The sequence below is a fragment of the Galleria mellonella genome, unplaced genomic scaffold, assembly GCF_026898425.1.
Source record: "Galleria mellonella isolate WM207_F2 unplaced genomic scaffold, CSIRO_AGI_GalMel_v1 utg424, whole genome shotgun sequence".
In the NCBI taxonomy this organism is placed as follows: domain Eukaryota; kingdom Metazoa; phylum Arthropoda; class Insecta; order Lepidoptera; family Pyralidae; genus Galleria; species Galleria mellonella.
Window position 1 is genome coordinate 3,656,291 of NW_026442097.1, and position 26,037 is coordinate 3,682,327.

Consider the following 26,037-nt stretch of genomic DNA (forward strand, 5'->3'; position numbering starts at 1 on the left):
ACTTTTGTACAAAGTCTCCCTCTGGTAAACTTAATTAAATAAAAGCAAAATAAAGAGGCAATAATGGGCGGCCTTATCGCTAAATAGTGGTCTCTACCAAGCAACTGTGTGCATGTATATTTCTCAGGTAAATAAAGAGAACTTGGGCAAAAAACTTCTTAGACGAGATACGAATGACGCTGAAATGGGACGACGCTTGTGTTTGCGTAGATTGATGATTTTTGGTGGGATGAAATAGTACCTCGCCTGCGCTGTCGGTATATGCTGGCGGTTTACTAGAGAATTATGATAGCCAGTTAGTCTATCATGATTAATTCAGCAGGAATTAACCACCAGAGTTCATATTCTAGGAGGACCGCGAGGAGGTCAGCCTGAATACCTCTAACGTTGAATTCTAATTTGTACCTACTATAGATCTATTTGTTAAACTCACAAATTAATTAATTAGTAAGCTTCAGAGCAAACCGTTAACGGCTTGGTTTTTTGAAAAAAATCTTATCAATAAATAAAAATTGTGTCCCACGAAAAGATGACTTCAATTGTGGCAAAACCAGTTCATTTAATTTAAAAACTAAACTAGGTACTTAATCGATTTTGATATAATCCCTATGAGACCGATCTGTAAGTATATCCTTTCAGATAAACAAAGAATTTTCCAAATTGGTTTAGAATTGACGAAGTTATGAGGTAACAAACATAAAAAAAAAATACAATCGAATTAAGAACCTTCTTTTTTATGTCGATTAAAAAAATATGGCACATACTGCTAATAATGGGCCCACTACATCTCATTAACGACAATTCCTTCAAGAGACTAGGGGTCAATAAGGATCAGAATGATTGTAAATAATAACTAATACTAGGTATTTAGGTTTTAGGTCAGTTGCACAAGTCAATAAAAAAGTTACGGCCCAACTCTTGTTCGGCTTATCGATAAGTTATCTGAAGCTTTCCTTCTGCATGCCAAAGCTGCAGAAAAAAACAAAGCCGACCGGAATCAGTGCAGCGAAGCGAAAAGTAACTGTTGGAAAGTAATTTACATTGCTTGCCGAGCTCGCTTGCACCTACCAAGATACTTCGCTCAGTAAGGCCGCAGTCGCGTAGCGGTCAAGGCTCCGCGGCAGACGACCGCGCCTTATTAAAATAAAAAAAAAAAAGTAATAAAAAACGCGCACTCCCGCCACGTCAAAAACAGGCCACAGACAATGAATAGTAATTAAAAAAAAAAAATAAAGCCATCGTAAAGTACACTTTTTGTAATTCGTTATCTAAGGCTGTTAATCATAGACTTTTAGTACGAATAACTGTTAAATCCTCAGTGCCAGTGGATAATGAGTTCGCTGTGATTGTGAGTCGTCTTGGTGCCCGTTAAACAGGTGAATATAAAATTGATTTCAATACACCGTTGTGTGTAATGACCCTTATTATTATTTTGGCGGGCGCCATAAATTTGGCGCTATTTAAAATGTAACTCTCCGTGTAAAATACTAATAAGCTTACCTCTAGTCTATATTTTTCCATCGTTAAAATTACTATAATCTATTTCAAAAGAACTTAATGAAAAGATAACGTAGTTTTATTAAAATTATTACAAAAATACTCTCTAAATGATATTAGTAACGAATCGAAACATTCAAGCGATTCATCGATTTTTAATATGAACTAACTACTACTGGACATCACTAGGCTGTCTTAAATAATTCATGCTTATTTTACATTTTCATTAAATTCTATTGAAACAGTGTATAAAAATATGTTTAATAAATTATTTTGACTAACGTACTTTACGTTATTGAAGTTATTTTCCTTAAACATGATCGATAAACGACTGTTATTTTGAAACGTTAAAAAAAATATTGCAAACGAGTGGATTATTAAAAAAAAAAGACCAGTGGATTTGTTGAAAGACGTTTTTTCCATAGTTGAAGCGAGTCGACCGGGATAACGGCCCTGCAATCATAGGTTGTTGCTCTTCCTACTGAGTACGCAAGAAATAAAAGCGACTTGTTTATAAATACTTTATAAATACTTATATTATGTTAAGGACTCGTCTATAAAGTAAACACTATGTATTACTTTGTACATAATCATCTACTTGTCTTTAGTAGAGTAAAACATGTCTCTGTGAGCTTCAATTAAATAAAATTAAATAAGAAATGATTAATTATTTCGTTATGAATGACAGAATGAATGAATTTTATTTACTAAATATTGATGATTGCCAGTAGTCAATTTTAAAATTAATTATAATTGATTGGCAATATTTATGATTACATAGACGTGTTAGAATGTTTTTTTATTTTTTTTTAAATAGTTTAAATACTTACCTACTATGATTTTAAACACTTAATGCGCTATTTGGTTTCTTAATTTTTATTCTGAAGGACAAAGATTACTTTTTAATGATATGATTTAAAAAAAAATTGTGTTAATATTTGAATTGATATATTATGATTAATAAATTGATTTAAATAACGTACATTACAAAAAAAGAAAACAATATAAATAACATCAATAAAATGTATGTCACTATTCAGCCCCAACATATTTATTACAATGAAATGCAAAGCTTCCTTAAAACGGGTAAAGCTTGTTAAAACATAAGATCATCCTATTAAATACACCTCGGAAAACCATTAAAATGTCAAGTTATCGTGTCCCTTTTATCTCGTTTCCAAGTAACATTTAATTAAACATTTGTCCACTGATTAAACTTGAGGCAGAGCAGTTTGTTTACCGCGAGCTGGCTTGCTCACTGCTTGTCCGAAATGTGGGTCAGTGAAATGATCGGACCGGACGACCCGCCGTGGACCGATTTCGTTGTCACACCAAGAAAGGCGCGCATTCTTTTATTATTATTACTCTGTGGTATTTCCAGTGGTCATGTATTAATTAATCTACGGCGAGGTATAGACAATGTGATTTCTTGTAATTATTTATATTTATAATAAGTTTACTATTGTAATCTTTTGGAGGAAACAATAAAGAGTATCTATCTATCTATATGTATCTATCTATGATTTATTTTTTATTTTCAATTTTAAGCGCGTTTCATTAGTCAATACAAAAAGGTTTCATTTAAAGTGTATTTTATTATAGTATAAAATGAAGAAATTATATAAAAAAAAAAATACAGCCCATGTTACTGGCTGATAATGTAGCTTCCTATGAATCTATGGAAGATATTTGTAAAAAGATATTTCTATGTAGGTGAAAGAGTTTTTAAGATCGGTTAGGTATTTTTCATTTGTTTATAACAAACAAAAAATCTTTCACCTTTATGATACTAGTTTAGATACACTAATGTATATTTCACATTTTAAATTTTAATGTATTTAATGCTAGCTATTACCCGCGACTTCGTTCGCTTGACTTCCCAGTCAATAAACGGGATAAAAAGTAGCCTATTACCTTCTTCATTCCATATAGTATTATATATATATATATATATGTGCAAAATTTATTGTTGTTTAGCTAAACCGTAAAGTCACTTTCATATTTGCAATATTAGCAAGGAATTACGCGAGCGACGCCACGGGACACAGATAGTAAATAATATCTTAATCGATTGCAAGATTTTAAATCAGGATTCGGCGATAAGCAGGTTCTGCGGTCATTGACCACGGCCGCAGGAGGCTTTTCATCGTAAAGGGAAAGTATAGCCTTCACATATATGAGCCCACTTATTTTACATAAAATTTCTTGTCACTTTTAAAACATAAATTTATATTTAACGACCGGTCTGACTTGACTCTCAACTTTTTTATTATATTTTATTTATTATCTCTTATAGAATAGCTTTAGAAAAATATCTATGAATTTATAAGAACTGATACATTTACGGTATTACTAGCTTTTACCTGTGACTTCGCCTATGTGATCGCAATATAAATAGTTATTTGATTAGAATTATTTTCTTTAATTCTGCTATTAATAGTATGCGTGCGACTGGCAACACTCGAAGATTGACCACCACTATACTAACAGAAGTTTCACAACCTGGATGGTTAGCCATCAATCTTCAACCGCCATTTCGTCCACGCATGTTTTGCGGCACGTGTTTCACCTCTAAAGGAGTCACCTTTAAGCAAATTGATAGATCGCTGCTCGGAGCCTAGTGTTAACCGTTCGGCATCCAATGTGAGAATATAAATATTAGCCCATGTCCTTTTTAACCCAAATTGTATGAGATGCCAAATTTCATGACAATTGGTTGAGCTGTTAAAGCGCTAAGAAGTACCAAACAATTAAACTCTCTTATCTTTCTAAATCTATATAAATAAAAATCAGTTTCCGAGTGTATTCTTATGTAAGCTCTTAGCGCATTACTTCAGAACAGCTGCACCTATTTGGCTGATTCTTTGTTTTTTGTCTTTATAATTGACTGTCCCGTCTTTTAGGTTTGTATGAAAAAATTGTAGATAAGACTGAAAATATTGGGATAAAAAATCCCTATTTAAAAACCGAGTGACACAGAATTGGGAGATCTTTAAAATCTTCGACAGACAGACGTTCAGTTGAAATTTTCTTCATTTATACGTACATGCGAAACTGACGCGGGTAGCTAGTATCAATAGATACTAAACATAATAATAAGATTAGGCAGTTTACGTATATTTCTTTTACCACTTTTAATATTGAAACTAGAAATTAAAAAGTTGAACTGTCAAAAGTTTAAACATTTTAAAAGAGTCCGTTAAAGAAACATTACGTGGCGACTGTAAAACAAATATGCAAGGATCATACGGTGTGTTGGCAGGCAGTTAAAACCGTTTTTTATTGCATATGAAGTTGTAAATGCTTCGCTGATTTCTATCTGTAATAGTTACCACCATAGATTACTAGATATGAATTAGATAATACAAGCGCACAGTATAATGTATGTTGCTTGGATTTTATTCTGACACATGTTAGCTTAAAAGACCATATATGGACGCCATAACCTTAGATTATACCTATGACCTTCTCCAAGAAAAGATAGTTTGAGAGATTAAATTTCTATTGAATCGATGACTACAAATCATACTGTTCTTATTTTAAATTCTTTTTTTAAATTGTATTTTTGCAACGAATAAAAAAAACGATGGCTGACAAAATATTTCATATTGGTATAAAATGATTTGAATTTAGAATGCAGAAAATATATACCAAATGTAGATAGATCGAGCAGATCTCGCTCCATAAAACAAAATAGTGACTTCAATCGTGACAAAACTAGTGATCTCTGTATTCTTATTTTAAAATGAATAAAATGCACCGATCAATGTCATGAAGTTAGATGTTAAATTTTAAAATATTTGCATTTAGAACAAAGAGTCGTGTGTCTATTAACATATAAGTTGTTTTTTTTTATAATGCAGAATTTTGGTTGGCAAAGAAAAACTGCGACATCGATGGTGACCATTTAAATTTTTGTGTATTTGTGAGCAACCAAGGAAACCAGAAATGGAAATTACAGTGAACGCTCTATATAAGTAACATTCTTTATATTTTATTTATTCTACACAGCTTAGTTATTAGTAAAAGAAATAAGTATAAATATTTTCCAGACGGTAAGTATTTTTGTACTCGTTTTTTTTTCCTGTAAGCAACTTTTCCCAATAAGATTTTTTTTTATTGATATATGTCTATTAATAAAGGAAACTTAGAAAACTAGGGCCGTGAAGCTAAGTCAAAAGTCGATTTTGATATTGGTAGATAATAACATAAAAACTTTTTTGTATTTTATGCACGAAAAATTATTAACTCACTCTTGCGCCATCTACCCACTTTTATCTGTTCTCCTTTAACCAAAGGTTGTCTGTAAGAGATTGCCCTAGCGATAAGACCGCTTTTTATACCTTTATGTATATATTTCAATCTCTATTTATGTTACTATATTTCACTTGAATTATTCACTTGTCATTGTATATTTTTATTTATGGTGCAGTAAAGAGTTAAATAAATAAATAAATAAGTAAATAAATAAAAACTATAAACAATATATGTGGCCTGTACTCAACAGCGTTATCTATTTCATTTTTTTATCTACGGTTACAGCGTTTACGGTAATCGTCAAACGTAATTACAGGGCCGTCAGATAAACTCTCCCAAGTTACGGTACGTAATACTTATTTATTATGGCATGTAACAGATATCAGTAGGTAATTGAGTTAAGTGGCTCGAAAATTATGTTATAACTGTATTGCTGTTGCTATGGCCCGTAGACGGCACAGTATATACTGTGTTACCAATGATGTCGTTTATATCTATGCGTGATATATATCTGTTTTTTTTTAAGAAATCCAATAATTGAATGATTCGATTTCATATTAATTTATACCATAATATATCAGCTGTTATATTATGGTATAAATGTATATAGGTATAAATATATATTGGCCACTGCTGACCATAAGCCTCTCTCTATCGGGGACATTTAATAGTTGCCACGTTTGGTAGACGGGTTGGCAATCGCCGTTAATCCTTGGTGATGTTTTAAGAAAAACGCTACTGCCCTTCCTTCGACAACTAAGTTCCCTTAATCGCCTCTTACGACACCCACGGGAAAGGAAGGGCTATATTATGAGCCTATTCTATGCCGAGAGATAAGGTACCCACAAAACATATCGTCATATATCGATACATTCACAATTAATGTTTCTTTTTGCAGAGCAAAATCCAATTTGGTGGGGGAAAAGGGATTGTTAGTAATGAGGAGGTTAGTCCCCATTGCTATTAATATACCCTATCAGGTCGACCTCCACGCCGTTTCTCCCTGGGAACTATCGTGGCTAATTTATCGTTGAATTCGTCACGATGGGCTAACTAACCTGCTTTTTTATCCTCACCTATCACCTCTCACTGGTACCCCGCCAGTGTATACCGATAGCTCAGGCGGGGTTATCATGCCATTTTCATCCATAAAAAAAATCCAATTTGGTACAATGTGTTATGTATATTTTATCGTTGGAAATTATGAAATTGTCGACTAATTGCCGCAATGAGTATGCGGGTGTAAATACATACTATTCCGAATACCATGGGGGTGCAGTTCCTAAATGCAAATTATGCAACTATCCGTGTTTGATAACAATGGGAATGCATGATAATTATGTTGCATAACAACGCAGATAAAGTCCTTGTTATGTGTGAAAATGGTATGGTAACCCCGCTTGCGCTAACGGGATACGCTGGCGGAGCACCAGTGAAGGGTGATAGATGGCAATGAAAACAGGCCAGTTAGCCCATCATAATGAATTCATCAGGAATTAACCATGATAGTTTCCAGGAAAAACCGCGAGGAGGTCGAGCTGATTGGGTATATTGCTAGCAATAGGATTCTCAGTCTCCATTACTAACAATCCCTTTCCCCCCGAAGCAGTTGTGTTTGCATGGTTGTGTTTCGGTTTGAAAGGTGGGATATGACGTGATTTTACTGGGTACAGAGGAATAACATCTGAATCCTCAGGAATGGCAACGCATGTGAGGTATCATGGGCGAAACAATATACTCTGTTATGTCAATGGTACTGCTCATATCTATAGGCGACGGTTACCACTTTCCATTAGGCGGGCCGTCAGCTTGTTTGCAATTCTAAGGTATATTTATAACAATCTAATATTATAATACCTCAAATTGTCCACAGTTGGGTAAATCATATCAAAAACATAATAAGCGGCAAAAAAAAATAATATCATTGTATGTAAATTAACAATTTAAACTCATCAATATACAGTTACTGTGTTGACCGCACCACATACGGAAACCTATTGTTCTGTCTGTCCGTCTGTCATTAATACGTTTCGCTCCTACAAATACTACTTCATAGTAATCCGCCGTGTAAAAATCGAAAAATAAAACGTAATACATCATTATTAATTATTAAATTCACTGCCATATTCCACCCTTCAAACCGTAACACAGCCATGCAAACACAACTGCTTCACGGTTGAAACACAAATGGGACAGAAGTACCCAAGCAAACGATTTTTGTACAGTCTCCCTCTTATAGATATGATCTAACATACACAATTGTTAGTTTATTAAAAAAGGGATTATTAGTAATGAGATTTTACAGCCCCATTGCTAGGAATACATCCTAACAGGTCGATCTCCACGCGGTTCCCCCTGGAAACCGTAGTGATTAATTCTTGTTCAATTGGTCACTATGGGCCAACTGACCTGCCTTCATCCCCACCTGTCACCCTTCACTGGTATCCTGTCAGCGTATACCGATAGCGCAGGCGGGGCTACCATTCCATCTTCACCCATTAAAATAAATACACACACCCAAACAAAAATACGGACGAATTGAGATATATCAACCTTTAACTGTCCACTGCTGAACATTAGCCTCCTCCTTGGGAGGTTTTGACAGTAGTTGCCATGTTTGGCAAGCGGATTGGCAACCGCAGTCAGGCTTTAGAGATGTTTTAAGAAGGACGCTGCTGCCCATCCCTCGCCCTCCCTTAGTCGCCTCTTACGACACCCACAGGAACGAGTGGCCTTTTTTATGCCGTGGCCACACGGCCAAGTCGAAATCGCCCAACAATCGAACAATTTGCATAATACGATAACTGTACTGCAAAAATAATTTTGAAGATCCGTATCTTAAAACACAAAGCATGTAATTAAAATTCAAATTGGCATAATTATTTTCATAATAAAGATTTTTTTTTATACAACTTAAAATGGCAAACAAGCTGACGGCCCACCTGATGGAAAGTGGTAAACGTCGCCTATAGACATGAGCAGTACCATGGACATAACAGAGTATACTGTTTCGCCCATGATACCCCCCATGCGTTGCCATTCCTGAGGACTCGGGTGTTATTCCTCTGTACCCAGTAAATTCACTGCCATATCCCACCCTTCAAACCGAAACACAGCCATGCAAACACAACTGCTTCACGGTTGAGATAATATGAATTGAGTAGATATATCTATTACATGAGGTGCTTGGACTTTTGATGGTGTGTTTTTTAATTTATTGAGACTCTTAATTATTTTCAACTAACTTCGAAAAGATGGAAGGTATCACAGTTTGCTTGTTTTTTTTTTACGTTTGTAACCTCATAACTCCGTCATTTGCAAACCGATTTGGAAGATTCTTTTTTTATCTGAAAGGATATACTCACAGATTGGTCCTATACGAATTTTATCAAAACCTATTCAGTAGTTCAGTTTTTAAAATCCAATTAACTGGTTTTGCTATAATTGGAATTGGTTTCTTTTTGTAAATACAATCTTATATTATATCTTATATCTCAAAGAAATTTTTTATTTTTAAATATATATAAATATATATTTTTTTATTTTTTAATTACTTATCTCTAATTATATATATATAGGCTAGTAGTTGTATGGTTCTATGTTTATTTTAAGTAAGATAATAATAAATTAAGTAATCTTATAATTAATAATTGAAAAAAATAAAAATTAAAATATATAATAATTTAATTAATAAAATTTCTATGTAGTTCCATAGAAATTTTATCAAAATCGACCAACTAGTTTAGTTTATAAATCAAAATAACTAGTTTTGCTACGATAGAAGTCGTTTTTCTTTGTGGAAAACAAAAAAAAAATAGAATACTCACACAAAATTATTAATTAAATATAATTCTTTCAAATTCACTACAGATAGTAAAATTAAGATAAGGGACAGGATAAGGTGAGCAAAATAAAGTTGAGATTTGCTCTTAGTCTTTCATATGTTTTTTGTATCAGTTAAATCTTTTTATATTATTTTTTGTTTAATATTTTTGTGTAATATTCCTTTTGTATATGTTACTGTACTCATGCTTTCCTGGGTGAGCGTATTGGAAGACTGTAAGGCTCACCCAGTGGATGTAATAAATAAATAAATAATTATGGTGTAATTAATCTATGTAATAAATAAATAGAAATCAAAAAACCATCAATCGATGGAGAATAAAGGTTCTTGAGTGGCGAAGTGGTACATGCAAATGCAGTGTAGATCGACTCTCCACTAGATAGAGTGATGACCTCAAATGCTTTGCAGGGAGTCAGTGGATGCAAGTGGCTCAGGACCGTTCCTTATGGTAGTCTATCGGTGAGGCCTATATTTAGCAGTAGACAGACGCCTGATATGATTGATGATGATGATGATGATGAATTAAATAAAGTTCTTCTACTATATTGTTAGGAGTAAATCGTACAATACCGCGCTATAGCGAATTATGTAACTGATAAATTTTTACTTTAAAAATGTAAGCCACTATATAGTACTAACATGTGCTGAGACAAAAATTGCTTGCCTTTAAATAAGACGAAATATGTAACTCTGTTATCATTTAAGATTATTTGTACAAACCATATTTCGAGCAAATAAATTATTATTATACAGGTATGTATATGCATTATAAAAATAAAGTGAAAAAGAAATATTTTTATTTCTTTGTCCTTTATTTTTATTTATTCCGAACCGATACGACAACATAACCTTCAAGAAAAGAGCATATTCCTTTTTAAAAGGCCGGCAGCACACCTGCAATGCCGTAGGTGTTGTGGGTGACCATGAGCGGCGGTACTCACTTACCATCAGGTGAGCCGTATGCACGTTTGCCCCTTGTGTTGTAAAAAAAAAATTCAATTGAACTTAGATTTAAGTATTTTTTAATAGTAATTATTTTCATTACCGCACATTCAGAACCGAATTTCAGGAACAAACTCAACTGTTGCTTTTTTAACGCGTCTAAAACTATAAAACCACATTGTAAATCACGAAAAATGCTATACACATATGTATTTGGATAAATAAAAGTCTCTGTGACTTAGCAAAGGAAATCGAGTTTACACTGCCAATTTTTTGTTCTATTTTAACACTTTTTAATATTCCGTGAACGCACACGAATGCTTCTGTCGAATGCTATATAGTTGGATCGTTAAACATGTCACAAAAAAAATAAACGTCCGATTATCTGGCGTCCACAATTTGATTAGCATTGAATAAGACAAAATAAAGAGAGGAAGGAAAAATATAATGTTTTATTGACTGGCACAATAACATAATCCCTGTTAAAACTATAGGATGTCGCGCATCCTTTGGTTTGGCTTAGTACAGAGACTTCTTTGTTATTTTCAATTAACTTTAAAAAGAAGCAGGTTCTCAATACGCTTGTATTTTCTAAGGTTTCATCATCATCATCATCATCATAACTGATAATTAAAGACGGTTTCCCTCTATTAGGGTCTTTTTTCAATTATTTCCACGCTTGACAGGTAGATTAGCATCTACATGTCGTATATACCGTATCTATATTTGGAAAGAGATATATATATATATATATATGTATATATATATATATATATATATATATATATATATATATATATATATATATATATATATATATATATATATATATATATATATATATATATATATATATATATATATATATATATATATATATATATATATATAGAAAAAGCAAGGAAAAAGCTAGTACGTAAATACATAAATATAAATTATACAGTGGATTTAAATTACATAAGATTGGCCATTAGAGGTGGCCATTTTAAAATTTTAAAAAGTTAAAAATAACAAAAGGTTAATTAAAAAAAAACGTGTATCAATGGTCCCTGTAGATATTAGTTATAAGCACTCAAATGGAAGTTAATAATTATTTATTAACAAAGCCAATTATTGAAGTAATTTTTTAAGGGTCATTGTAGGTTTGCATGTCCTCTATTGTTAAACGACTTGAAAAATGTGAAAGGTTCTATGTCCACCGATATCTCCGTCAATTGTGGAATGATTTTAAAAATTCTTTTTTTATTCGAGAGATCAAATAAATATTTAAAAAATATAAACAAAAAAACTTTAAACGAATCGCTTGGTAGTTGTTTAGTGTGAAAACACTGGTTATCAAACTCATATGCGATCTATGTATATCTGTCAAATTAGATTTTTTATGCAACTTAGCATGGCAAACAAGCTGACGGCCCACCTGATGGAAAGTGGTAACCGTCGTTTATAGACAAGACAGAATATACTGTTTCACACATGATACTCCCTACGCGTTGCCATTCCTGAGGGCTCAGGTGTTATTCCTCTATACCCTGTAAACTCACTGCCATATTCCACCTTTCAAACCAAAACATGCAAACACAACTATTTCACGGTAGAAACACGAATGGGACAGAGGTGCCCAAGCTAGATATATTGAGTGCGTTGAGTTTTTGGTTGTCTTGATACTGGTAATTGTTTCTAGTTGTGTCTGTAATAAATAAATGTTTAATTCCACACTATTTTGCGCTTATTTTCATTGTAAAACATAAGCACCTTATAAATAAATAAGTAATAGAATTATTAATAAATAGTTAGTTTATATATCGCCTTTTAGTTTTTTTTTTCTTTCTGTTACATCTTTTTTTGTGTCACGTTCAAATTAAGCGTATTTTTAAACGGTTTCTAGAAGGAGTGATTTCTCATTGCGACCATGTTTTTTGTATGCATCTCTTACGCGATTACGTCTTGGTAATTTTTTAATTCGATATTTTTGCTCCCGTTTTTCGGTTCCTTTTTTATTTCACTTGGTGGAGTCTGAAGATGCCTTTTTTTTTGTGAACCAAAATTTGCTCCATCATTATCCGTCCACTGCTGAATATGGGCCTCCCCCATAGACTGCCATAAAGAAACCTAAATGAACACCAAAACCTGCGTGTACCATACAAAAATCTATGAGCTATAAACACATTCTTCTATTGTCTAAATTCAAATATTAATTAATCTAATATGTCTATGAAACATTTTGTTATTCATCAGTGTGTTTTGTCACGATAGGTCGCTGTTAAAACAGTGGAGCAAAATATACTATTGTCTACTTGTTGTACTTGTCTATCTAATGTGTCTACAAAACGTTTCGTGGTTCATCAATAATTTTTTTTCACGACAGGTCGCTGTTTTGCTTGCAAAGCATGTACCTGTCTATCAAATATGTCTACGAGTTATAATCGCTATTTTTCTGCAGATATTCGTATATTTTGGTTGTTATAGAAACCTCCGTTTCATAGTTCCTTTTTTTCTTTTACAAGTAACTAAAACCGGGCATTAGTATTGTGTAAATTTCTTTTAAGATACGCCCTCATTAATTAAAAAAAAATTTACTCTATTATACGCGTGGGAAGATGGATAAATCGATTAAATTTAAATTCTAACGCTTAATACTTTAAGTTCATTTCATATTTGTGAGAGAGCGTTAGCATTAGTTCGTTGTCCTCTAAAATGATTTTGTATGATTAATTCGATTCGATTTAATCTGTATCGATTTACTGGTGATCGTTCATCATGTATGTATTTTAAAATTGAGGCGTTGACAGCGATTTATTTTTAACCGAATTTAAAAATAAGGAGTGTACTTAAATAAACTGTATTTATTTTTTGTGTATGTTATTTATTAATGTGAAAGGTTTTATTTCATGTGTATAACAAAATCTTATTTTACTTATCAATAAAATCTTTCTCAGCTATGATGGTCGCATATCATCAGTCTGGACATATGCTGGTTTACCATATATATTTGGGTCACTGTGACACACATGGCGCAAACATATTTTTGTATTTTATCTTTTGTCCTTTATCTGTATAATAAAACGTAAAACAAAAACTCTGTACCCATTTTTTACGAAAATTGCGCGGACGATGCAGTATGAAATTTTGTACACTTATTCTTTATATACGCAAGGAGTACAGAATGTAATATATTTTAAAAATATGCAAAAAAATACATTAAAACAAAAAAAAAAACATTACACACACTACCATGTGTTTAACACACACACGCATATATACTCATTTGTTTATTGTTAAAGTCTGCGGTTAAATTGAGAATAGATTAATATTGTTTGTCTGTTAATATTACTTGTCTATAGTCTTACTGAATGTCAAACATGACCATAATAAATTCATTTATTACAATATATGTTATGGTCGAAATTCGACCACGCGGCGACCACGGGGCGACCACTAGTTTTTATAATTATGTAACTTATGTGATTGTATGAATTTAGCTGTAAATTTACGTGTGTCATAGATGATGATGAAATAAAGTGTTTACCTATCTATTTATTTATCTATATTTTCTTCTTTATGTCTAATACTATACTAAATTTTATAATAATAGGTTAAGTTGTTAAAGCGACAAAAGATAATTAAGAAAATTCACTTTCACACCCTAATTAATATCTCTTTGATTGTTTATTTGTATGTTTTTGTAAACTAAAAAAAAAGTACTTAAAAATTCTTTCACCTATAGAAAGCTATATTATCAGCGAGTAACATGAGACTATATTTAATTTTCAATAATTAAAGATAATTAAAAATGCCTGACTTCAATTATGACAAAATCAGCTAATTTGGTCTAAAAATTATACCACTAAATTGATTTTAATAAAATGTCTATAGGAACAATCTGTAAGTATATCCATTCAGATAAAAAAAGTTTTTTTATAAAACGATTTACAGTTAATGAGGTTATGAGGTAAGAAACATAAAAAATACAACCTGATTAAGAACCTGCTTCTTTTTGAATTCTAAGGTTGAAATTATAAGGTTTTCTACCTATTTACGCATACGAAGCTGCAGAAGATCCCCAGGTTATTAAAATAAATAGTAAGAAATATAGGCAAGCAATTATTCAGTTGCTAGCTGTACGTTTTCCCTTCGACTTACAATCGAACTGGCTACCCTATCATTTAAAAGTTGGCAACCCTAATCTGAACTCGTCCCACGCTAACTTTCACACTCTAACCTTTAGCGCTAACGGTCTGACACACTTCGTAAAAAGTGACTAACAAAGACATTCTATTTTCAACCTTATTTTCATAATACTAAGCGTTATAAATATAAACAAGGAACTTGCTACAAGACTTCGATACATCCGATACTAAACTTTATTACGGAAAAAATAAGAAGTATTTATGATAATATTTATTTATTTCAAACTCAGTCGTTAACAATTCGAGAGTTCGATTTTCAAACTGATATACCCACTGAGTCATTTAAAAAAATAACATAGCTTTTAATTGGATATCATTGATCCTGTCATTATAACAGCAATGGATTATCGACCTTCTTACTAATACAATAAGGTACATATCTATGTAACATCTTGACATTCATCGATGCATTTTATTGCTTTTAAAATAAGAATAGTGGTGAGATTACTGATGAATATTAATTTTGTCACGATTGAAGTAGTTATTTATTTTTCTTGTGTTTCTTTTTACAAATTGTTTTTTTTTTACCTTGAATAAAATGTGTGTTACTAAGTTAGTAGTAGCCTGTGACAGATTCGAGTTAAACACAACAGTGTTAATGTTGATTAAAAAACCCGTTACAACTGCATATTGTACATGAAAAAACGTTATGTGAAAACGACTGGCACGTTTCGTTACAGAAAATAACGTTAATTTTCAACAATGAAAAAAATTATAATTTTAAAACTATAGTTATCTAGTTAACATTTATTTTTTTTATGGAATTCATGGTGCATGCTCAGATTTCATATATAAAGTGTATAGAAACACCATATAAATACTTCACTAAAAACAAATCAACTTATTAATTCATACTTGCGTGAAACGGGTTACCATAATGTAAATTTATTACTCCGTATGTGGGAGAAATTGTAAAATTAAATAGAAAAATAATAACAATACAAAATTCTTAAGAATATAATTAAAAGAACAACATAAACAGTGCATAATGATTCGCAATGATGCTTATCCTTAGTAATGATGATTTATGGTGATGATGACTTTGTTCTATATCTAAATATCATGTTTAAATCAAGTAGGATTCACCAAAGGTCGCATACTGAGCATGCTAATAAAGTAAACGTCAGACGTACTATTTAATAGGGATGGGTAATATCCGATATCTATATATTGAGTTCTTCTGATCAATGAAGATATTTCTTCTGATCATTGCGATATCATCAGTCAGATATTTATATTCATTACTGTATAAAGCTCAAGTGAAGTCACACATGTTCTCACCTGTGGGCAGGAGCGTCACAGTACCAACTCCTACCTTCAAGAAAAGAGCATATTCCCTTTTAAAAGGCCGGCAGCACACCCGCAATGCCTTTGGTGTTGTGGGTGACCATAGGCGGCGGTAGTCACTTACCATCAGGTGAGCCGTAGGCCCGTTTGCCCCCTGTGTTGTAAAAAAAAAATTACGAGGTGGGTTCTCCTTGGATAACCGACAGTTAATATATCTGTTATTGGGCCAATATATGCATAGATATTTTTACAGCAATATATAGATATTTCCTACCGTTATTTAAAGTTCCAGCAAGGAGATAGCTCGTAATATAAAGGAAAACAAAAAAAAAACCTAAATATGTATGTGCAGACATAAAATATATTTTCGTTCATAAGTCATTACTAATGACCGCCATCTTAAATAATACATGTATATTAATTTAAAATATCTATATTTATAACTATATCAGAAAAAAATGCCAATTCAAAATTTAGAAATTCTACCTGATCTATAAAAATTTTAATCCAAATACTGGCAACACTGAAAACTAGGGAGATTTGTTATGTATAAAAAAAATTGTCCGCTAAATGTTCATCACGTAAAAAGAAGGAAAATATTATATTAAAAGAAAAAAAAAAAAAAGATTTTAACGGTAAAAATCGACCAGTGAATCCGATTCGTCGCGTCAATTCAACGGCGACCTTCCGTTATTGGCCGCCGATACAGTTCCCACGATGCGACGAAATATTTCGCATTCTAACTACTATTTTATGGACAGTTGATGAGTTGTAAGAATGCCCGTGGAATGTTTGACGTCATTGACGCTCTCAAATGACGTTCACACTTTTGATGGACTGATGATTGTCGCTTGATGATAATATTTTTGCGTGAACGTTACTCGATGTTGTCGCGATCAATTCTGGACAAGGGGTCTACTCTAGGGGTCATTCATGTTTCAACCGTGAAGCAGTTGTGTTTGCATGGCTGTGTTTTGGTTTGAAGGGTGGGATATGGCAGTGAATTTACAGGGTACAGAGGAATAACATCCGAGTCCTCAGGAATAGCAACGCATAGGGGTATTATGGGCGAAACAGTATACTCTGTTATGTCCATGGTACTTTTCATGTCTATAGGCGACAGTTACCACTTTTCATCAAGTGGGTCGTCAGCTTGTTTGCCATTTTAAGTTGCATAAAAAAAAATTCGTCACAGTATATTTTCTTTTTCTATTGCTCCCTATATTTTATATACTACTTATATACTAATAAATATTAATATTAAGGCCAATTAACAAGCTACAGTTACCAAAATTTTTATTATGAAAAAATCTTTGAATATACTAAAAATTATATCAAAGCTGTTTAAAAGAATTACCTACTATTATTAAAGACATCAACGCGTTACGATATTGCGTTCGAAATTCAAAAATTTACAAGGAGAGGTACCTACGAAACATCACGTCGTTTATTGTTTATTTATTTATATACTTTATTTTACACAGAAATAATATATAAAGAGATATAACAGTGGAAAGTAAATGCACAAAGGCGAACTTAACTCTAAAAGAGTTCTCTTCCAGCAACACACAAAGTGAAAAGAAGCATCAATGTCCGCAAGTAGAGTGGTGTACAATATTGTGACAATTTACAAACAAACAAAATTTTACAAATTTAGTTTATATCATATTTAATTGATTTAATTATATGTATAGACATATATATAAATATAATTAACTTACATATACATACATACATATAATACTTACACATGCAAATAAATAAATAATATTTATAAGGATAGAAGATGCTCTTTAGGTCTACTCTTACCGACGCATGGTCTCGACATATAATGGTCCGCCTCTTCCTTTACTGTGGGTGTTGTAAGAGGCAACTAAGGGAACTTATTAAGTTCCCTCGAGGGGTGGGCAGCAGTGTCCTTCTTAAAATATTACCAAGGCGGTTGCCAACCCGTCTACCAAGCGTGGTAACTACTGGCAAAGCCTCCCAATACCCCTATTACAACGGTTACGGGTTTGTCTAAGTAAACATCTATTAAACACACACACACACACACACACACACACACACACACACACACACACACACACATACACATACACACACATACACACACACGTATACACACACACGCACACAAACGCGCGCGCGCACGCACGCACACACGCAAGCACACACACACACACACACACACACACACATACTATATTTTTGTATGTTTTTATGTGTTTCATATGATAGTGCAGCGTGTCACCGCCCCGTGTGTTAATCGCCTTAGATAATACAAAAATTGGTAATCCAGCAATGCAACCGGCCGGCCACTGGCGACCGGTCGGCGACGCCATCCGGGTCGACGGTAACGGTCGTCTTATTTTCCTAGCGGTAACGAGCTCTGCACTTACATACAATTAGACACAATTTGCTTTTTATAGCAACCCTTCAGCTTATTTATAGTAATTTGTAGTAATCATGAAAGTGCATAGCTTTTAACCGACTTCGAAAAGTAAAAGGTAACTCTTGCATATACATATATTGTGAAACGCGCACACAAGCAAGGTTTGGTGGAAGAAAATAAATAATGAAACTTGACTTAACGTAATTTTTTTAAATATGTGTTTATATGTGCTATTTACATATAATAAAGTATAAAATGTTCTCCACAAAATAGCGAAAACATTGTACATTCACACACAGACACGCACGGACGCATGCACGCACGCACGCACGCACGCACGCACACACACACACACACACACACACACACACACACACACACACACACACACACACACACACACACACACACACACGTGCACACACTCACGCACACACTCACGCACACACACACGCGCGCACACACTCACGCACACTGCGATAACATAAAGATAGATTGTGAAACTCCTTTCTCATGCCTATCCTTGACAGTTAATCTCTAATTATATTTTAGACTAGACTTCATCATATCAGCCATTAATTGTCCACCGTTGAACACCAGCCTGCCCCTATTGGGAAATTTTGCCTAGCTAGTCACCAGACATAGCAGGCGGATTGGCAACCGCTGTTAGGCTTTGGTGATGTTTAATACAAACGCTGCTGCCCATCCTATGACTATTAAGTTCTCATAGTCATCTCTTACGACACCCAGAAAGGAAGGGATGGCCAATTCTATACCGGGACCATGCGACTAAAGTACAGTACAAAGTTATACTGTGCAATAACGAATAAATATATAAGTAAGACAAAATGAAGCACGCAACTAAGATCGAATCTCGGTCCCTCACGCCTACCGGGCTAGTTTCCAGTATTTATTATCCGTACGCCGCGCCGTCAGGAAGTATTATAAATACAGTTAGTGAATCCTGCGCAGCCGGTGCGGCTTGTTTTCTCGCCGTTCGCGGGGTCGTTGGTTTGAGTCCGCAATGCCAGTTTACATGGACTTTTGTTATGTTTAGAACAGGAATGATCTCCACTCAAATAAACTTGTTTACGAGCTCTTCTGAGTCTTCAGTTTTTTTTTATTATTGTACTGCTAGATTTGGAATGCAGTTATCTGCTGAGATGAGACCGCAAGAAACCCAATAGTTGCTCTTTTAAATTTGCTTACGTATAATATATATATATATATATATATATATATATATATATATATATATATATATATATATATATATATATATATATATATTATACATATAATTATATACTTCTTCACTTGTAATGTTTACGTATTGAGACTTGTAATTTGTTTGTTATTTCATAACCCCGTCAATTCTAAACCGATTTAACAAACTGTTTTTTTAACTGAAAGGATATGGGGAAAAGGTATTGTTACTAATAGGGTCTAATGAATCCATTGCTAGTAATATACCCTATCGGGTTGACCTCCACGCGGTTTTCCCTAGAAACCATCGTGGTTAATTCTGGTGGATGGGCTAACTGACCTGTTATTATCGTTACCTATTGTCCCTCACTGGTGTGCCGCTAGTGTATACCGATAGGGCAGGCGGGGTTTACCATTTCATTATCACTCATTAAGAAAAAAACTTAAAGGATATACTTACTTAAATAAATAAAATAAATAAATAAACTTACAGATTGGTCCCGTAGAGATTTTATCAAAATCGATTGAGTAGTTTAGTTTTTAAATAAAATTAACTGGTTTTGATTTGTTTGTAATGGATAAAGTCAAAAATTCTTTATTTATTTATTTACACATACACTAAACAAACCTTTCATTTAAATAATATCATTAGTTAAATACAATCGCTCTTTAAGAGAAATAATATAAATTATACATATTACATCTGACAGAACAACATCATAATGAAGATTACACAATTATATAAAATTACTCGACCGATTTTGAAAATTCTTTCATTTTATTAATTTATTCTCAATTTAACTGCAGACTTTAACAATAAACAAAAGAGTATATGTGCGTGTGTGTGACAAATACATGGTAGTGTGTATAATTTTTTTTTTTACTGATTAAAGATATATTTTATTCTTAATTTAAAAAAAATGTTAGCGTTATACACTCATACTCTATATAAACTATAAGTGTGCCAAATTTCATACTTCTCCGTCCGAGCTATTTTCATATAAAGGGTACAAAGTTTTTGCCTCACGTATTAATATATAGAATTATATTATATTAATAAATATATAGAAGCCGGAGCGGGCAGCTAGTTTATAATATTAGCAAAGTATTTTTTTTTTATTTGGCTTGTATGATGACGAATCCCGTCTCCAAGTCTATGAGTCACATTACACATACTTATATAAAAATCAGGAATGCCGGCTGGTCATTTCATTTGAGTATCTCACAGGTAAGACGTGAAGCGTTTGTTTTTTTTTTGTAACATTTTTGCTCAAAACTTTGTGTTCGATTTTTGAATGACTCCCATAACGAAGATGTTCCAAATTCGACTGTATTTTCAACCGTTTTCAAATAGAAATTGATTCATACAGTTCGGTTGTATTTTTTCATGTTTGTTACCCCATAACTCTATCAATTGTAAACAGATTTGGAAAATTCTTTTGTTATCTGGAAGTATGTAACTTACAGTTTGATTCCATAGAAATTTTATCAAAATCGATTTAGTAGTTTAGTTTTTAAATCAAAATAACTGGTTTTACTACAATTAAAGTCAATTTTTTTATAAAACACAATATTATATTATTTTACAGTATATTGAAAGATAGAATATTCATAACTTTAAGTCACCGAAGTGTGGAAATGTCGCAAATATCTGTCAATTAAAAAAAAAGAAAAGTTTTTTTTCGTTTCTAATCAATTATTTAAAAAGTGAATGCTGCTCGTGAATTAAAGCGTTAATCATTGAATGTGTAAAATAAATGTTTTAAAACAATATATATAATAAGATATCTTATATATCCTAAGTACCTAATATTAATTCAGATTTAGTATTACCCTGTTTCTTGTATAAGTGTGTGGGTACTATCATCTTCCTACCCATATCCCAATTATTATTTGGGGTCGGCATAATGTTTTTATCCATATTACAAAAAGATTTGGCTTTTTGTTTTACAACCGGCCGCCTGCCTGACGTCAACCCTCTTTTGGTGTGGGTACTATAAGTTCTTTCAACTCATTTTTTTTTAATGGATGATAATAGAATGGTAGCTCCATCCGCGCTATCGGTATACACCGGCGGGGCACCAGTGAGGGATGATAGGTGAGGATGAAGTAGGTCAGTTAGCCTATCGTGATGAATTCCACAAGAATTGTTCACGATGGTTTCCAGGGGGAACCACGTGGAGGTCGACCTGACAGAGTATATTGCTAGTAATGGGGCTATTTGACCCTATTACTAACAATCCCTTCCCAGCCCAGTTTGACAGTCCCATTGCTAGCAATATGCCCTATATTGCTAGCAATGGGGCTGTCAAACTCCAATCTAACAACTAGCACATCCATCTAACACAGCTAACAATCCCTTCTTTCCCCTCTTTTAACTCATTGTAATAATTATAAGTGCTACACCTTTGTACAAGTATAATTAAAATAAATAAATAAATAATGTGTGTTTTTTTTCTTCAGACTTTTTTTTTTGTTATAATTTTTATTAAAAACAATTTTCATTAATTCGTGCTGTCTTCGTTAATGATTAAACAAATTCATTTCTTTGTTACAGGAACACAACTGTCCAATTGAAAAATGAACCGTAAAAACCTGTAGCCAATCAAAAATGGGTCCACCTATCAGCACGTGGCCCTACAGCCATCCTAGTGCTCACCAATATGTACCGGGTAATAGTGAGAAAGTGTCAAGTGTTAACAATACGAACAGAATGTGTCATATAGTGAGATTCGTAAACACGTTTCGTGTTATATGTTTGAATTTTACATTTGCATTATTTGTGATACAAGTGTTGTTTCATTTGAACACAGTGACGGCTGGTCCGGTCATATTCAATATGGACTATATGCAAGGTATATATATATATATCTATTTTTTTTTATTTTTCACAAAAAGCTTAACACCGATGATGACTTAAAACTGTTAATAATAGGGTAAAAATATCAAGAGGTCTGACTCCAAATAGGGAAATAGTGAGGAGATCGATTGATCGATTGATACTTTTCGATTGATTTAAAAAGATGGAGGTTCTCAATTCAGTTATATATTTTTATATTCGTTACCTTATATATCCGGCATTTATATAAGATTCAACACAAAGTCATTAGACAATACAAACATTAAATTTAAAGATTTTTACTAGTTTTTAGCTTTATTAGTTTTAAAGATTTAGACAGCGACTTTGTTTTAGACTGTGCAGTGATGATGATTAGTAAAAAAAAAATATTGAAGGAAAATACAGAATGTTAACTCTATGACAATTAAATCGACGGACTTTCTTCACGAAGCAAATATCTGCTTGTAACCGAACTATTATAAACACGCAGAATTGCCGCTAACTTTTTTTATGCAACTTAGAATGGCAAACAAGCTGACGGCCCACCTGATGGTAAGTGGTAACCGTCGCCTATAGACATGAGCAGTGTCATGGACATAACAGAGTATACTGTTCCCCCCATGATACCCTCCATGCGTTGCCATTTCTGAGGACTCAGGTGTTATTCCTCTGTACCCTGTAAATTCACTGCCATACCTCACCCTTCAAACTGAAATACAGCTGTGCAAACACAACTGCTGGGGAGAAAGAGATTGTTAGCAATGGAGTTTGACAGCCCCATTGCTAGCAATATGCCCTATTAGGTCGACCTCCACGTGGTTCCTTCTGGAAACCATCGTCAACAATTCTTGTTCTATTCGTCACGATAGGCTAACTGACCTACTTCATCCTCACCTATTATCCTTCACTGGTGCCCCGCCGGTGTATACCGATAGCGCAGGCGGGGTTACGTAACGTAACGGGCGGGGTAATGTAACCTGCGCTATCGGTATACACCGGCAGGGTTACCACTCCATTATCACCTATTAAAAAAAAACACAACTGCTTCACGCTAGAAACACGAATGGGACAGAGGTGCTCAAGCAAACGACTTTTGTACAAAGTCTCCCTCTGGTTACTTCGACATATCTTCTAATGCGTCATCGAAATATTTCGTTTATCGGTGTATTTTGTCACGATTAAAATCGTAATATTTTGCGGAGTAAGTAAGATCTTCTCATCGCTGAACAAGGATATGACGTGTGACGCGTGACGCGTGTTAGTGTAAGGCGTGTTGACGCGCCGCCTGTGTGTCACTGCGACCCCGTTAGCACACGTTAGTGACAGAGTGAAAGTGTCCCCCACAATTAGGATCGTGAACTTTTACGTGGTGTCGCGTTCAAGGATATTGGGTTTCCCTCTTTCACCGATATAATGAAAAGGTGCGCTGTGACACAAAAAAAAAACCTGTGTTATGTAAATTATATACTTAATCAAGTTTTATATTGTGGGCTGTTATAGGTTTTTTTTTAAAATGGATGATAATGAAATGGTAACCCCACCTGCGCTAACACGACACCAGTAAGAGGTGATAGGTGACGACGAAAGCAGACCAGTTAGCCCATCGTGATGAATTACACTAGAATTAACCACGATGGTTTACAAGGGGAACCACGTGGAGGTCGACCTGATAGGGTATATTGCTAGCAGTGGGGCAATTAGAGCCCATTACTAACAATTTCTTTACCCCCGGCTGTTATGGGTTAGCCAAAATAGGAAACATTTTTGGTTTCATTATGACACTATATTTTAAAAAAATAAGGTAGTGAAATCAATGACGACGAGAACAGAGTAGAACACGTTAGAAAGATGTCTGTAATCCAAAAAAAAATATCTGATCTATGTATACCATAGATTAGAGAAACTGTATAAGCAATAACAATATAATACGTTCTTGTCAGCAAAAAAAGAAAAAATCAAAAACCTCCTTATCGCTGACTCCTTGCAACATATTTGAAGTCGTTACTCCATCTAGTGGAGGATCTGTGTACAAGAAGATTTATCAGATAGAGACCGTACAAAGGTCAGTTCCATTCGTGTTTCTGCCCTAACACTATGTTCCTCAGGAACAATAACGTATTCGAGTTAGACACTATTGGTGTCTGCTAAATTTCTTTTTTTCTTAAAAGGAATTTGTATCTAACAATTTAAGCTTTTTCTTTGACCTTTTCCATGGGTGTTGTAAGAGGCAACTAAGAAAACTTATTGGTCAAGGGATAGGCAGCAACGTCTCTCCTAAAACATCTGCAAAGCTTCACTGCAGTTACCAACGCGCCTGCCAAGCGTGGCAGTTACTTGCAAAACCTCCGTTTATGGGAAAGTCCTATATTCAGCAGTGGACAGTTAATGGTTGTCACAATGATGATGATGATGATGAATTTAAGCATCTATTGTACATAAAAGTGTTATAAATAAACAAACAAACGTCAAAATACCGCCACAAACTTTCACCTTTGTGCCTAATGTCAGTAGAATACACTGCAACACGCCAATTGGTTCCACTGTCTGTACGTATTAGTGCCAAATGCCAATACATTCGAAACATATTATTTTCACTTACACTTTTATCTAAGAACAATAGTTTAAGTTTAACTAGTAACGTCGTTAAACTGTAAGCGAGAGTGTTCCTATAAGGTTAGTTCCAAAGTTTATTTATTTATTTACAACTTTACAAAAAAAAAAATGTCTGGTACAAAAGATGGACTTAATACTGTAATTATTGAATATAGCAATCTCTCGCAGTCAACGTTTGGCAAAACAAAAATTTAATTATGCGGTGACAAAAATTGAAATTTGTTGCAAATAAATATTTACACGTACGTATCGATATATTTACAAATCACAACACATACAATTTATTTACTAATAAAGTGTGATTTAATATAAAATCATCATATTATCTTATCAGCCGTTGTAAGTTCACTGCTGGACATAAGCCTCTCCCCATAGACTGCCATAAGGAACGGTCCTAAGCCACCTGTATCCACTGAATCCCCTGCAATACATATATGGTCGTCACTTTATCTAATTTATTTATTTATTTTGTGATACATAGGTAACAATGGATGGTAAAACAATATAAGTCCTCTATGATCAACGCCATCTATCGAGGTATACAAATTTGCAATTATATAAATAAAAAAAATTATATAAAAAGAGAAATCAGCAATGTCACATTTATAGTAAAAAAATATAATTATGGAAATTTATTACATTTATCTTCAAGGAAATCGTCAATTGAATAGTATGTTCTGTTTACTAGGTATTCATACAGTTTAGTTTTATATTTTTTTTATGTCATCTATGTCTGTGAGGGATTTAGGTAATTTATTATATATACTAGGTGCCATCGTTAAGACACTTTTAGTAAATAATGTCGTTTTATGTTGTTTTGAAATGATTTTATGGTGCTGTCTATTATTTTAATGTTTCGGTTCCATAGGTATATAATTTTGTATGTAGTTTATATCATTCATTATTTTTGTATTAAAAATCAACCAATTCTGTTTCATCTCCGTGAATGTTGAGCACAACTATGATTGGA

At 33.4% G+C, this 26,037-nt stretch overlaps 1 protein-coding gene across 2 annotated transcripts in view; it reads left to right on the forward strand.

The window, feature by feature from the left end:
* Positions 1 to 774: 774 nt before the first annotated feature.
* LOC113518520 (serine proteinase stubble) overlaps positions 775 to 26,037 on the forward strand; it is a 71,693-nt gene continuing 46,430 nt past the window's right edge. Inside the window, exons 1-2 of one of the 2 annotated variants that reach the window (XM_052898359.1) lie at positions 775 to 1,376; positions 22,173 to 22,470. In XM_052898359.1, coding sequence (XP_052754319.1) covers positions 22,227 to 22,470 — 244 coding nt within the window. In that variant the 5' untranslated portion in view covers positions 775 to 1,376; positions 22,173 to 22,226. Of the gene's footprint in view, positions 1,377 to 6,065; positions 6,100 to 22,172; positions 22,471 to 26,037 lie in introns of those variants that run through there. The other variant, XM_052898360.1, reaches the window with a different exon arrangement.